A 15,349-nucleotide genomic window follows, 5' to 3' on the forward strand; every position below is an offset into this window, starting at 1 on the left:
ATGCTGCCAGACCTGCTGAGCTTTTCCAGCAACTTCTGTTTTTGTTCCTGATTTACCGCATCCACAGTTCTTTCGGTTTTTGCTGTAAAGCAGGATTATCTGTCACAGTGAGGCGTACAGGTTAAGTGTTTACTGCTGCACTGGGCCTGGTGACTGTCAGATGAACTGTGAGACAAAAAGCCGATCTCTTTATAGCATTTTGTCAGGTAATCCTTAAATACAAATCGACCTTAATTTCCACTCAGACTTTGCAGATAATACAAAGTTAGGCTTCAACTTCATGCTATCATAACGTTGAATCAAATATTCTATAAATGTTGTCAAGCAGATATGATCAATCAATCCCAATACCAAATCCCTGATCCTCATTGTTTTAGTTCTATCCCCAAATCTGCCACTTTGGTCAGTTCCAAGATGGCGAACACTACAATTAAATAATATAGTGTACCTGCTATTAATTCCTACAGAATTACAACTTCTCAGTGCAGATTCTCCTGGAATTTTCTGCCTTCTCCTCACCCTGCATGCCTCTCTGTAAATATTGGGAGTTTGAGGAGTCTAAAAAGATGTGTGGTTTAACAAGATATTCCGCTTCAGGGCACTGGATTAGCTAAGGGAAACTTTGAAAGTCCTTGAGTTGACACTGAGGATTAAGGCAGCTGCGGAAGGAAGATATAGGAAGGACGTTGCAGGAAGAGCTTGAGGAAAGAAAGGATGATCGTGGAATGGGGGTCAGGAGATTCCAGTCTGAGCAGGAAAGGGACAGGACATCCGGAATGAATTGTTTCTGAACATCTCGAACATTTGTATCATTTGAAAGACCTCAATTAAATCACTCTTTCAGAAGTGAAGTGAGCTCAAACCAAGTTAATGCAACCTGACCAGTTGATTTAATCTTTCAGGTGCTGGTATGCCTCTCATAAACTTGAACTATAACCCCTCTGAATCCAATGTAGCTTTCCTGGGTCTTGCCCTAATGTCAATGTATTAACTTCAGTGATTCTTCATGTTGAACAATGAGACATCAGTAGAATGTTTGGGGCATACATAACAATAAACTTGTGTTGGAGACAGGAACGGAGTAAATAGTTTTTATTTCAGCTTATTCCAATCCCAGATGACAGTGTTACAAATCAAAATCCAGAGTGAAACCTAACTTCATAGACCGCAACTTTTATTCTTCTTCTGTTTCCTATGGAAGCCAGTCACTGAAAACATTCTCAAGATGGTCAGTGCACTTTTAACAAATAGAAGTTTTCTGTATAAAAGGTAAAAAACACAAACTATATTACACTATGTAAACTTTATTAGAATGAATTCATTACAAAAGTCAGAAAGAAAGATTCTTGTCTTTTACCCCAGCAATAACCTTCCAGACATGCATACCTCATTGGATGTTTCATACCCATAATAAAGTGTCTCACTCAATTGGCCGAGCTAGATTTGGTTTCATTTTGGCAAATTTCTGCTGTGCATCCATTCAATGCTATTTTCTTTAGTTCATGTCTCCCTCTGTGACAAAATAAGTACGTAACTCAGATTAATATATCCAATTTATGTTTCATATTAAGCACCAAAATATTCATTTCAAGTTTTTATTATTCAGTCATTTCTATTGAAGCCTCCGTGAAGCTGTGAGAATCCAACTATTGCTATTTCACTAGCCTTCTCAATCTGACTACCCTCATCCATAGGTAGGCAAACATGACAGCGGTCACTCGTGTTCCACAGAATCATGGAAACCCTACAGTGTGGAGGCAGGCCATTCAGTCCATCAGGGACACACTGACTATTGGAAGAGCATCCCACCCAGACCCAGCCCGCTACCTTATCCCCATAACCCCACTTTTACCATGACTAACCTACCTAGCCTGCATATCCCTGGACGCTATGGACAATTTAGCATGGCCAATCCACCTAATCTGCACATCTTTGAACTGTGGGAGGAAACTGGATCACCCAGAGGAAACCCACGCAGACACGGAGAGAATGTGCAAACTCCAGACAGACAGTCGTCCGAGAATGGAATGGAAACCATGTCTCTGGCGCTATGAGACATCAGTGCTGACCACGAGCCACTGTACCAAGCCACAGATTGTGAAAGTCTGCAGATCTCACCAGCAGTTTTCTGGAGGAAGTTGGAAGCAAAGATATCCAGATGGTGACTTTGACAGCCTCTGACATCATGTGCCAACCTGATTCACTAGGAAAAAGCTGCAGAGGTCAGCAATGACTAGCTGAGAATTTTTCAGTCTTCTCAGGAACTATTGCTCAGTGCCATGTCCAGAAAGCTGATCCATCAACATGTCTAGGGGCTACTGCTTCAAACCAGCTAAAAGTCTGTCTTTGACTCCTCTGTCCTGTTTAGGGCCATGTAGCTGAGGAGAAGGCATCTCCCGCTCCTGTCATTCCTGACACTGCTGTTACTATTCTCCTTGTTGCTCATCAGAGGACCAATATAAAACTGCTTAAACTGTTCGCCTTCTTCAGTGAAGGGACATAGCACGACAGTGCAGATCAAAGAGAGAAATGCCCAAAGGGGCAGAAATGTCAACAAACTGTTGGACGTCACCTGATAATTAGTGAAAGTGAACTCCCAGCACAAGTCCTGTTGTACATAATGTGTTGCACAGGCAAGTGTACATCATCAGCAAAGAGGCAATTGTCTTGAATCAGTATTTGAGGTCTTTATAACACATTAGGTTCAACGCCCTGTTAATCTTCACTGTATTCTTGCTTTATTGACCCTAGGGTTCTTCCACAGCTTGGGAAACCCAGGCAGAGGTACTTATAGCCATGATGCAGGATTAAGTCTGCAGACAGCTATTCTTTAGCATAGTTTAATAATTCATCTGCCTATCTCAATGGGTTATCTCACACCTTTCCAGAAAAGCAAGTCTCTAGCAACTTCTCAACCTGTTGGCATGTTGTTTTTCTCTTGCACATACTGATCTATCCCAAGGTCAGTCAGGCCAAAACTTTGCCTTTGGAGTCCCCTTACCCGAACTCACCAGGAGGAACTCTCGAATCAGCTTGAGGCAATTCTTAGAGAGAGCCTGCTGAGATTCTGCCATAAGACCAAGAAAGTTCAGTGGAACACCTTACTCAGGAGAGAATCCAAAATGTTTTCTCTGCAATGAATGGTGTGCCAATGATAACTATCTCAGCTGCATCTAACGACAAAGGCAAGTGTCAGGATTGACAAATTCCAAGGATCAAATATGTAAAATTGTAAAAAAAATGAATCACAGGAGCCGATAAAGTGATTTTACTGGAGCTTTTATTCTCTAGCAGTGACACAGAGAGCAATTTGTTGAAAGTGAAGCTCGATCAGCTTCAATATCACTTCACATGGGCCCCACAAAAAGAACACATCGACTTGGATGATATGAAACACAGATTAGAAGATTCGATACAGGCTGGTGTGAAATATCAAGCCAGGTTTTACAACCATCTTGCTTTCATAATCTGCCTGCAAGGAAACTGTGAAAAGGCAATTCAGAATTTAAAGGAAGCTGAAAAGATTCTGAGGGAGAATCATGAGGATGAATTTGAAAAAAGATTCATTGTCATCTATGGAAACTATGCCTGGGTTTATTGTCACATGGACGGACGCGAGAGGCTCAGTCCTACATCAACAAGCTGGAGGCGGTCTGTAAATGGCCCAGTGGTATTATCACTGGACTGTTAATCCAGAGACTCTGGGGCCTGGGTTCAAATCCTACCATGGCAGATGGTAGAATTTGAATTTGCTGAATATCTGGAATTACACATCTAATAATGACCATGAATTGATTGTTGGGAAAAACCCATTTGGTTCATTAATGCCCTTCAGGGAAGGAAACTGCTATTGGTTTATAGCAATGATACCTGAGGCTTATGGGGAGAAGGGCTGCTCACTGCTGATTTCTACTGGCCAATGCTATGAAGAGGCAAATGAATGTTTTGAAAAGGCTCTGCAGAAGGATCCTGACAACATTGAGTGGAACATTGGTTATGCCACTGTTCTGTATCGTCTGGAATGATTTTCTGGAATCCCAGAGAGTTATGAACCCACTCAGTCAGTGAAACAGTTTAGACGTGTGCTGGAGCTTGATCCTGATCATGCTGAAGCCATGGTGCTGTTCACTTTAAAACTACAAGAGTTCAGTCACAGGGAGGAGTGAGCGAGCAGTGCAGAAGTCCCTGATCTCTGAAATGTTCTTTGCTCCACTGCAAAGTTTTTGAGAAGAGTGGAGTAAAAACATAATTTTTTTCTACATAAAGGGTAGTTATACAATGAAGCATACAATTTTAATATTTCTGGATTCCTGCACAGGCATATCACGTCTGTGCACTGTGTGAAGATTCTCACAAAAAATTCTCCAGAACAATTTCCCACCCACCACTGAAGGCATCTATCCGACCTGTCACCCCTGCTTCTGCCCTTGCCCCTTCCCGTCACTCACAACAGCACGATCGGGTCCCCCTCGTCCTCACTTTTTATCTCACCAGCCTCCACATTCAAAGGATCATTCTCGCCATTTCAGACAACTCCAGCAGAATGCCACCACCAATCACATCTTTCCCCCACTCCTCCTGAATGCATTTCACAGGGATCGTTCCCTCTGGGACACCCTAGTCCTTTCCATGACCACCAACACCACTCCCCCTTCTCACGACACCTTCCCATGTAACCGCAGAAGGTGCAACACCTGCCCCTTCACCTCCTCCCTGCTCACCATCCAAGGGCTTAAACAGTGTTTCCAGGTGAAGCAGCATTTCACCTGAAGCTCCTCCAATCTTGTGCATTGTATTTGCTGCACCCAATGTGGCCTACTCTCCATTGGAGAAACCAAACGCAGACTGGGTGACCACTTTGCAGAACACCTCTGGTCCATGTGCAGACATGACCCCGACCTTCCCATAGCTGCTCATTGTAACACAATGTCCTGCTCACATGCCTACATGTCTGTCCTTGGCATGCTGCAGTGTTCCATTGAATCACAGTGCAAACTGGAGGAACAACATCCCACCTTCAGACTAGGCACTTTACAGGTTTCTGGACTCAATATTGAGTTCAACACGTTCCAATTGTGAACCTATTCCCATTCCTTCCCTCACCTTTAGCTTTATTTGTTACATTCTCTGTCACCATGTCCTCTCCTCCCTCCCCCGACTCCAGTGGGACGGTCTGTTCTTTCCAGTCTGGCAGTTACAGACACCATTGTTCTACCATTCTCACATTCCGATCACTTAGTTTGAAGTGTCAACATCTTTTCTCCCCCAGCACTCCAACCTCCCATCGCCCACGATCGCATAAATGCTGGCCCCTCCATACTTCGTGTCAGCTCTGATGTAGAGTCATCTAGACTCGAAACATTAGCTTGTTTTCCCTCCATGGATGCTGACTGACCCACTGTGATCTCCAGCATTTGTTGTTTTCAGTTTCTCCCAGATATCCATTATCCTGGAGAACTATAAATAAATAAACAAATCCAGGAAAAGTCTATGGAACAAAGCATAGGGCCTTTGTTGATCAGTGGAAGACCTTCAACTACATCAACCCTGAAATATTTTGGGAACTCTTTCAGAAACTTAGATGTGGAAATTCCGCACTATTCTGCAACTCCAAAAGGATGGCATAACAGCAACTGTCTATTGACTACTCCTCCTGTTTCTATGAGCAGCAAATCCTGACAGGTCTAAAGGATTATCTCAGCGAATCCTGTGGATCGGGACTATCGAACTGCCTTCCCAGTCTTTCTCTCCACCCGTAACACCCAGGCATTTCTTTTCCTGTCTGTATATGTGTGAAGGGACATTTATCAGCGGGTTAGAGTTTTAACCAGTAAAGTTATATGTGAATAGTTCATAATGTTTCTCAGTATTTAGAATCTATTGATATGTAATAAATTGCAACCCTGGTTAAGTATGGCAACCCAGTCCATGCTTTCTTTCAACATAGATCTGAAAGGCATAAGTTGGTGAATTTTGAGTAGTTTTTAAAAATCTTTAACTTCTGCGTTGACTCCTGGAGCAGCAGGAGTACCAAGTGAAATTTAATAAAACACTCAGCAGCTGTTTATTTCCAGGGTTAGTTCTTGCTCCTGTGCTGGCAATTCTCCAGTCTAACTCTGCCCTGGTCTCGTTTCTAATGCCACTTTTGAGGACCAACATTGGGGTTGATACAGGTGACTATCCTATTTGGCATCTCTCAGAAGGATGCCACAGCCAGTAAGGTGTTGACTGTTTTCCAGATCAAGGAAGAAGCTTCAGGCCATCTTGTTTCTCTCGATTATCAGTCTGGGCAGGGTGGCATGGGCCAGAGCTTGAATGCCCCTCATTATGCCAAATCCTGTTATCAAAACGCAATTGTTCCACATTTGATCTTGTTACATTTCAATCAAGGCTCAAGTCAACAACCTTGGGCCAATTATATTCCTCTTACACATCTTACACATTTTACTTGTCTTCAGGCCAGTAGGTGAAATAATTCTGTTGTCAGCCATCCTTATCTTATGCTCACAGCTAAAAGTGTTGTTTCTGTGCCAGCAGCTACTGCTTCGTGAGCAAGTTTGCATCTTGTTCAATGCATTAAGTGCAGAAAGTTTCCATTATACAGCAGTTATGTAAAGCTTACAGTTACGTGAAAATCCTGCCTTTTCATTCTCACCCCTTGCCTGAGGCATGGTCACCCTCAGGTTAAACCTGTCGTCCCTCTCTAATGAGAAAGCTATTTTTATTTCAAAAGTTTACTTTATTCATAAAGGTATCTCTATATACATACATAGTCACTGAAGCATTTTGGTTCTGTACAGTAGCATGTGAAGAAACAAACAAACATTGGAGATTGACTCTATCCAGCAAACAAACCCAAGGCATTCCTTACTTATACAAGTCTTTACTTACATACGTTTGAGGAACCAGGAAGGTCTGACAACTGAATGGGTCCCCACTTACCTTCAGCAGAATGACCTCAGACAGTGGTCTTTCCCCACTGCCCCTTGGCAGCAGCTGCCCCAAGCTTTAGTGTGTCCCTCAGCATGTAGTCCTGGACCTTGGAATGTGCCAGTCTGTAACACTCAGTCAAGGTCAGCTCCTTGTTCTGGAAGACCAACAAGTTTCAGGCAGACCGAAGAGCGCCTTTCACCGAGTTGATCATTCTCCAGGCGCAGTCGATGTTTGTTTCGGTGTGCATCCCAGGGAACAGATTGTAGAGCAGAGAGTTCTGTGTCACTGAGCTGCTCGGGACAAACCTCAACAAAAGCCACTGCATCTTTCTCCAGACTTCCTTTGCGAAGGCACATTCTAGCAGGAGATGTGTGACAGTCTGTACGCCTTACACTGCTCCCCCAACTCCGCAGCCACCTCAAGGCAGGATGCAGTGGTGCAGAAAATCTGAGTGTAAAAGAAGGATCTCCCAGGTAGGGCCCTTCTCACCAACAGCCAAGTGATGTCTTGGTGCTTGTTGGGAAGCAGCCCACTGGTCTTATAGGACTATCATGACGTCACTTACTTAAAATTTACCATTGTTAAGTTATAAGGTACGAGACCATTATATAATACAATTATTGCATAGAGTTACAGTTCTCTTGAGATTTAGAAGCGATATGTTTGAAGAATATTTCTGTGTTCTCTCTATGTGGATGCAACAAAGACGGTAGTAACTGCCCAGTTTCCGCCTTCAATAAGAGCGCTTTAGCTGTCGTCACCAAATCCCGAAAATTCTTTAGTCAATTAGTTTCATAAAGTAATCATTAATCTTCACCAGGGTTTAGAACTGGGCTGCATTTCCCTGTTATATTTCCCTACCTGGCACTATTTGGATCACTGCCATGAGAAGCAAGTCACAGTCAAGTGAGAGAAAACTGCCTGGGAAGCAGGAGTACCTCCAGTGTTTAGACACTCACTTTACTGAGTTTTGTTACACTTCTATCTGACACTTTTATCGGGAGGTCTCACCCTCTTAATTGCTGCCGCTGAGGATTTTATTGCCAGTATCCATTCCAAACACTGACAATCAAAGGTTGTGGGACTTCATCACTTTGGTTTGAAGATCAGTCATGTCTAGCACCCAGCAAGAAGGAAAGTTTAATTTAGAATGGAGGTTATAAAAGATTTTAGGGAACACTGGGGGCAGGGTCATTAAGATGGGGAATGTTTTAGGTTGGGGCACTGTGCTGCATTGCTTTAAGTTTAGGACTGTGTATATGGAGTGTGTATTTGGAATGGGACATTGAGGTAAGGAAAGCTTTGGAGTGGGAGGGGGTGTAGTTTAGGGATGGGGAGGTTTTGAGATGGACTTAAATTTTGGAACAGGGTTTATGGGCTGTACAGCATTAACGCTTGTGGTGGGGAGTGTTAGCAATGGCAGACAGCATTTGAGTTGGATTGGGTTAAGTTTTGGGTGTGGGGGAAGAGTGTTAGAGCGAGGGTGTTTCCGATTAGGGTTGGAGTTGTGGGAGGTCAAGATGGAGGGAGCTTGAAACAGTTTTGTGGGTCTTTGGAGTTGGTCAGGATCATTAGGAAGATTGGCATTAGAGGTGGGGTTTAAGAGGAAGAGCGTTTATGAGGGTTTGTGGGTGCATGAGGAAGTTTCAGAAGGGCTGTTCAGGAAGGAGTGGGTGTTGAAATAGTGTCTGATTTTTAGTGCATATGTTCTGCTGTCAGACAGAGATAGCCTGGGTAAATTACTATACATCATGTGATAGAGCTCATATTTAGGATTGACATTTCAGGTGGGATGAATGAGGTAAATTGGCTACACCGGGTTCATCATTAGTGTCCTGGTGGTTGGCATACTTGCCCTTTGGGATTAAGAATCCTATCAGGCTGGCATTTCCAAGGATATTCTCAGTTGTAGTTTGTCTGGATAAAAACTGTCCTGTTTTATCCTTGATTTCAATTAGTTGGCAACTCTGTTGTTAATGCTCCAACTCTCTGTCCCTCCTCCCTTTCCTTTGTGCTGGTGCCCAGTTCAGATTAATTCCCAGTTTTGGTTCTGGGTGGGAAGGTTAATGGGCCAAATGGCTTCTTTCTGCATTGTAGGGATTCTTAAACATTCTAAATGAATCTCTAACTGCTTTATTGATTTGGTGGGTCATTTAAGCATCATGTTTGAATTAACCATGGCCTTAGCATTGACTTTATAAGGGAGAGTTGGCTCTCTTAAAATTTGACTTGATGGGCTCAATTTCGTGTTCTCTCATTGTGGGTGATTTTAGTTGGGGGCAGGGTTGGGCATGTAAAATAGGACGTGGGGGTTGAGGGGCAACACCGCCACCTTCTTGCAGACCCTGATCAGTTCCCCATGATACTGTAAGTGGGTATGTGCCAAAATGGACAGGATGCCCGCTATTTGTAAATAAATAATCAAGGATCAATTCACCTTGTTACCAAGCCTGTTGACTCCAATAATACACTGCTTGCAACACAAAAATGGCTGGCATGAGGAGGCAGGCAGAAGTAGGCAGTCTGTTACTTTATCACAGACTGTTTAAGTGGCTGGAAGGAAAGGGGTCACATCAGTCAGGGAGGTGCTCTGTGTGTACATCAGGGCCACACCCATAAGATGTCACTCCCTGCTTCGTTCCAACTACCGGCTCTCAAAAGTGTGTCGCCTTTTCCACCTCAGCAGACTGTCCAGCCCCTTGCCACCCTCACTCCGCCCAGGATTTCTCTGGTTTTCTGGTGTTCGTTTTTCTCTTCTGCCGTGTTCTGGCTACAAACTGGCTTCTTTTGTCTGCATCGGATGCCAGCAAGAGAGCACTCACCGTTCCTGAACCACCCCCTTCCACCTGCGGAGCACTCATTCCAATGTTTCTGAGAAAGCCTTTTGTGAATGCTCTCTGGTTTGCTGCAGCTTGGAATGTAGTCACTGTGTGTTGAAAACCTCCAGATTTGTGCATATACAATGGAGAGTCATTTGCTGTAAGTTTACCAGCCTGAGGTAAGTGTGCTTTGGGTGATGGTTTTAGGTGTGTAGGAAGTGGATAACATTTACTGAGAAGAGACAGTCTGGATGTATTCGTTAAATAGCGAGGGAATGTGAATGAGAGGTGAATGCAGTTTACTGATCCCAGACAACGACTGGATGGATGGTGCAGAGTGTGTTGACTTCTGTGGCTAGCGGTAGCAGCATTTTGCACAGTAGCTGATGTGTTCGGAAGCTCTGCCCCCAGTCTCCCCATATTTTTACTGGTGTTCCTCCAACTGAAGCCTGTCAAGGACTAGCCCCTGCCCCTCAGTGCCCATTACACACTTCATATAGGGGAGGCCATGGTATAGTGGTATTATCACAGGTCTAATAATTCAGAAACTCAAACTGGGGACCTGGATTCAAGCCCTGCCATGGCAGATGGTGGACTTTGAATTTGATTAAAAATCTGGAATTAAGAGTCTAATGACCATGAAGCCATTGTGATTGTTGGAAAAAACCCATCTGGTTTGCTAACGTCGTCTCGGGAGTGAAATTGGTTATCCTTACCTAATCTGGCCTAGATGTGAGTCCAGACCCACGGCAATGTGGTTGACTCTTAACTACCCTCTGGGCAGTTAGGGATGGGCAAGAAATGCTGGCCAAGCCAGTGACACCCTCATCCTGTAAGCAAATTTTTAAAAAAATTCTCAGGTCTGTTTGTTCTTACTACATCAGTCATCTGTAGGACTAGCTCTGGTTAACAACAAGGGAAAGGTCCTCAAGATGTTGACTGGAGTTGAGTTTGCACCAGCCCCTTGGCTTTGGTCACCTTCTGGTTTGCCTCATCCTGGGGGCCTTTTTTTTTACCTTTACTATGCACTTGTTTCAAAAACAACTATAATCAAGGTAACTTCTGTTTTGTGTCTGGGGTATAGTTCATCTGTTCAATGGAGAGTAAAGAGACAACCTTCACTTATACGCTCTCACACTGCGCCTGCAAATATTCACAAGAATACCATTTTTTTACGGAATGGAGCAATCCGAACGGTGTAAATATGTTCAAAAACAATGTCAGGAGACTGACGGAGGAGCTATGATCGAGGTCAATTAAAAAATGGCCACGTCTTTTTGGCCAAGTGATTTTCTTCTGTGATGAAACTGGAGAGTTCTGGCCCACATTGTCTGGCCAATGTTAAACTAACAAAAACAAGCCTAATCACAAGCCCCAAAATGTTCTTGCCAAGTTTCTGAAGATGAATTCTTCAAATCTCAGTCAGCTCTGGAATCCTCAGAAGGAGCAAGGCAGAGAATAAAAATGGAAGACACAACCCTTTTTAACAGCACAAGCAGCCATATTCTGCTAAATGTCCCAAATGATTGGATAAATATTTTAAGTTTGTAAGCGGTTAGGGCTAAGATAAGGGGAGGGGAGGATGTCAATTGGTTAATTGTCAGGCTAGGAAATTACAACCAGGCAGAGTGACAGGAAGGCATCAGCTATGGAGCTGGGTCAGGTGATAGCGTGGGAAAGCAGCAGGGTTACAGAATGGCAGCTGGGTAGGGGTGCCAGCTGGGTAGATTGGCAACAAACGTAAAGTGGTAGGACGGGCAGGGCAGTGAGATCCATTTGGGGGATGTCAGAAGGTGCTAGCCAGAGGATGTTGGAGGGTCTGGGAAAGTTTTGTGGTTCAGTTGTGCGATTCTCCAGGAGTCAGAACAGACTAGGTTAAAATTCTCCAGATCACTAACGCTAATTCAGCAGAGGGGACTTTATTGGAGGGTTCCAGATGATAGGTGATTATCTATCTGAAGTCGAGGCATCCCAGGTAATGCCTAGTAGTCAGTGTTTCAGGTCTTCCCAAGGGATCTGAATGTGTATCTTCAAGGTGGGTGTATTTGACAATCCACAGTCCAGAAGGTCTGGGCAATGTTATTGTACTGACAGCTAGTGTTGTCAAAAGTGATTAAGAGTATGCCTGCAGGATTCAACCACATGATTTACGCCACACCCTGCTCCTGCATTGAAGCATTCTCGTGATAAGTGCTTCCTGCCAATTGGATGAGTCATGACTTTCAGACAAGCAATCTTTTTATTGCTTTTCCACAATTTTTTCTATTCAGTTTCAAGGAAATAGCAAAACAATACTCAAATTTTAATGTGCCGGTAATTTTTTTCGCGAGGATTGCACATTACAGTGTCTTAGAGATTTACTTTCAATTCCTGGAGTGTCTAGGACTATGACCCTGTGAGTGCATTCTGTACTGGACAGACAGATACTTTAGCTCTTCAGTTCATTTTCCAGTTTCAGTTTCGTTCACATTCAGTAAGTGATTTCAAGTGAATCATGCAAGGAAAGCATGCATTTTGTTGAAAACTAACACATTAACCACATTTCTCAAGCGACTCACTGGAGCTGATACAGCGAAGAAAGAAAATCAACAAATTTTACATGATGAGGTCAGTAAAGTTTACTTGAAATTCTTTAGTATTGAAATTTACATTTGGACTATTGGGCAAGAAGCTTGTTTCTTCATAAATAAAACTTTCAGACGTAAACTTTTATATCAAATGATATTTATATAGCACCTTAAATGTAATACAATGCCATAGGAATGTGATCAACAAAAATTGACACGAAAGAAAATATTTGGAAGGTGACAAGAAAGTTTAGTAAAAGAGAGGATTTTAAGGAGAGGCAGTCTTTAATGAGGGAATTCTGGAATGTTTTACTCTCTGGATTGAGGTCAGTGCTGGAGTGAAATGGAGACCTGATACAAAACTAGAGTTTGGTGAATGTTTTATGAGCATCCACCTTCAAACTCACCTTCTCACAGACTTGTAGCACTTTAAAATGCTGAGGACATATTTGTGATGCATTTGACTTTCTGTTTTAAGGACATGTTTATAATTTACATGTTGGAATGGGGAATGTAATAGACCCACAACCAGTTGGACCACTGTTTGTGAGAGCGTTAAGTGAATGTCCATGCGAGAAGGAAAGCATGTTGGATATAGACCTCACAATTCAGTGAGGAGACTTCTATTTTAGAACAGAATGCAGGGAAGAGAAGGAGATGTATTGAACGTCCTAACAGGCAGATTGGATACTTGAACCAGTGCTCCTCTTCAGATGATCGGAAGTGAAGATAGCTCAGATGTCCAGATGTGCTTTTAGGGAGGAGATTAAAAAGTCAGCAGATAGCAGATCACTCAGCAGAAAGGAGACCAGTATAAGAACACACAAGGTTATAAATTAAATCCTTTCATTTTGCTCAGACATTTGCTTAGATGATCTTTGACCTTAGATGGCCAGAGATTTCATAGTCACTGAGTCCATGAAACAGGATCAACTTTTATACAAAGAAAGGCAGGGCAGGGAAAATCTAAGTTACTGTCAGACAACTTTTATTACATTTTATTCTCTTGCAGTGACACACAGAAGGATTTGTTGAAAGTGAAGCTCGATCAGCTTCAATGTCACTTTACGTGGGCCCCACAGAAAGAAACTGTTGACTTGGATGATCTGAAACAAAGATTAGAAGATTCAATACAGACAAGCGTGAAACGTCAAGCCAGATTGTACAACCAACTTGCTTTTATAAACTGTCTGCAAGGAAACTGTGAAGAGGCTATTCAGAATTTAAATGAAGCTGAAAAGATTCTGAGGGAGAATCATAAAGATGAATTTGAAAAAAGAATCATCATCACCTATGGAAACTATGCTTGGGTTTATTATCACATGGACCGACTGGAAGAGGCTCAGTCCTACCTCGGCAAGCTGGAGACGGTCTGTAAACCATTTCCTGAAGCCTCTCGGTTTACAGCAATGATACCTGAGGTTTATGGGGAGAAGGGTTGGTCACTCTTGAAATCTGCTGGCCAATATTATGAAGAGGCAAAGGAATGTTTTAAAGAGGCCCTGAAGAAGGATCCTGACAACATTGAGTGGAACGTTGGCTATGCCACTGTTCTGTCTCGTCTGGAAGCATTTTCTGGGACCCCAGAGAGTCGAGAACCCACTCAGTCAGTGAAACAGTTTAGGCGTGTGTTGGAGCTTGATCCTGATCATGCTGAAGCCATGGTGCTGTTAGCATTAAAACTACAAGAGTTCAGTCAAGAGGAGGAAGCATTCACATTGGTTGAGCGAGCATTGCAGAAGTCCCCTGATCTCCCACACGTGCTTCGATACGCTGCAAAGTTTTACAGAAACAATGGAGATGTTGAAAAAGCTTTGAAAGTGTTGAAGACAGCAATGGAAATTACTCCAAACTCTACCTTCTTACACCATCAAATCGGCCTGTGTTACAGAAAGAAACTAATGTCATTGCTCAAAAATCCACTCAGCAGAAGGCTCCACAATCCTGCTTTTCAACAGAAAACTGAATTGATCAAACTTTGCAAGTGTCATTTTAAAAAGGCATTCGAGCATCGGCCCTTAACCTTTATTAAGGCACAACTGGATTTTGCAGGAATATGTTCAATAAATGAAGAGTTTCCTGAAGCAGAGAAGATCTACAACAATCTCCTGAAACTGAAAGATATCCGTCCCGAGGTTAGGCAAGCAATATGTTTACAGGCTGGATTATTTCAACTGCATCAGAAAAGAACAGAATCAAAAGCCATTGCCCATTTTCTGGAAGGAATGAAAGTCGATTATAATTCAGTGGAAAGAAAAAAGTGCCGTGAAAATTTGGAGAGGATCGCAACAAGACGACTTCACAGGAATACGCGAGATAGTGAGGCCCTGGGTGTTCTTGGCTTCCTGCATCAACTGGATGGGAAGAAGCGCAAAGCCATTGAATACCTTGAAAAGGCCTTAGAATTTGATCAAGGCAATGAAGAATATCTCAGTGCCCTTTGTGAATTACGCCTTTCCATCTAGCTCAACATTGACTTTCCCGGCTAAAGATTAGCCAAAAGATGAATTAATACTCTCTAATCTATAATCAGCTTTTACGTGGTATCCACTTCATATGTTTCACTTAGATATTTTTCAATTGATCATATTATTCATGTGTATAATTTTCAGATGGGTAATTGTATTGTAATTATTCCAAATCTCTGTGCTTCGCCAAGAATTTTGTCCTCGCTGGCAATGAACCATTTGTTTCTGATGCCCAAGATTTTTTGTTGTGAGTGGAAAGAAACAAAATGCAGTTGTGTTTTTTGGGATTTGCATTAATTGATTCAACTGGACAGAGCTGAAAAGAAACAGTTTTCGATCCAATTATAAACATTTCTTGAGCCTGATTTAAACTCCAGATTGGTTTCAGGTGTGTGGTGAAGGAGTTTCAAAACTGACCTTTCACTGCTTCTGTCTGTCTGAGAGTATTTTAAATTCCAAACTGCTGGCAAGCAATGTTCAGGTTGGTGTTTTGCAGGAGATTCTGGGAGAATCGCATGGGATGGAAAAGGGATATATGGGCAGCCAGTGTGGGGAAGCCCCA

General features: G+C 42.8%; 1 protein-coding gene and 1 pseudogene across 1 annotated transcript; both read left to right on the top strand.

Moving 5' to 3' along the window:
- Positions 1–3,251: 3,251 nt before the first annotated feature.
- LOC109929462 lies at positions 3,252–4,166 on the top strand (annotated as a pseudogene).
- A 7,804-nt stretch (positions 4,167–11,970) lies between these two features.
- On the top strand, positions 11,971–15,336 carry LOC109929463 (interferon-induced protein with tetratricopeptide repeats 5-like). Its single transcript, XM_020529139.2, has 2 exons — positions 11,971–12,359; positions 13,332–15,336. Exons 1-2 carry the CDS (start codon positions 12,352–12,354, stop codon positions 14,782–14,784), a joined length of 1,461 nt encoding a protein of 486 aa, XP_020384728.2. The 5' UTR covers positions 11,971–12,351; the 3' UTR covers positions 14,785–15,336.
- The last annotated feature ends 13 nt before the right edge of the window (positions 15,337–15,349 follow it).

The sequence above is a fragment of the Rhincodon typus genome, unplaced genomic scaffold (assembly GCF_021869965.1).
Source record: "Rhincodon typus isolate 14 unplaced genomic scaffold, sRhiTyp1.1 hic_rhity00003768, whole genome shotgun sequence".
NCBI classification, from domain to species: domain Eukaryota; kingdom Metazoa; phylum Chordata; class Chondrichthyes; order Orectolobiformes; family Rhincodontidae; genus Rhincodon; species Rhincodon typus.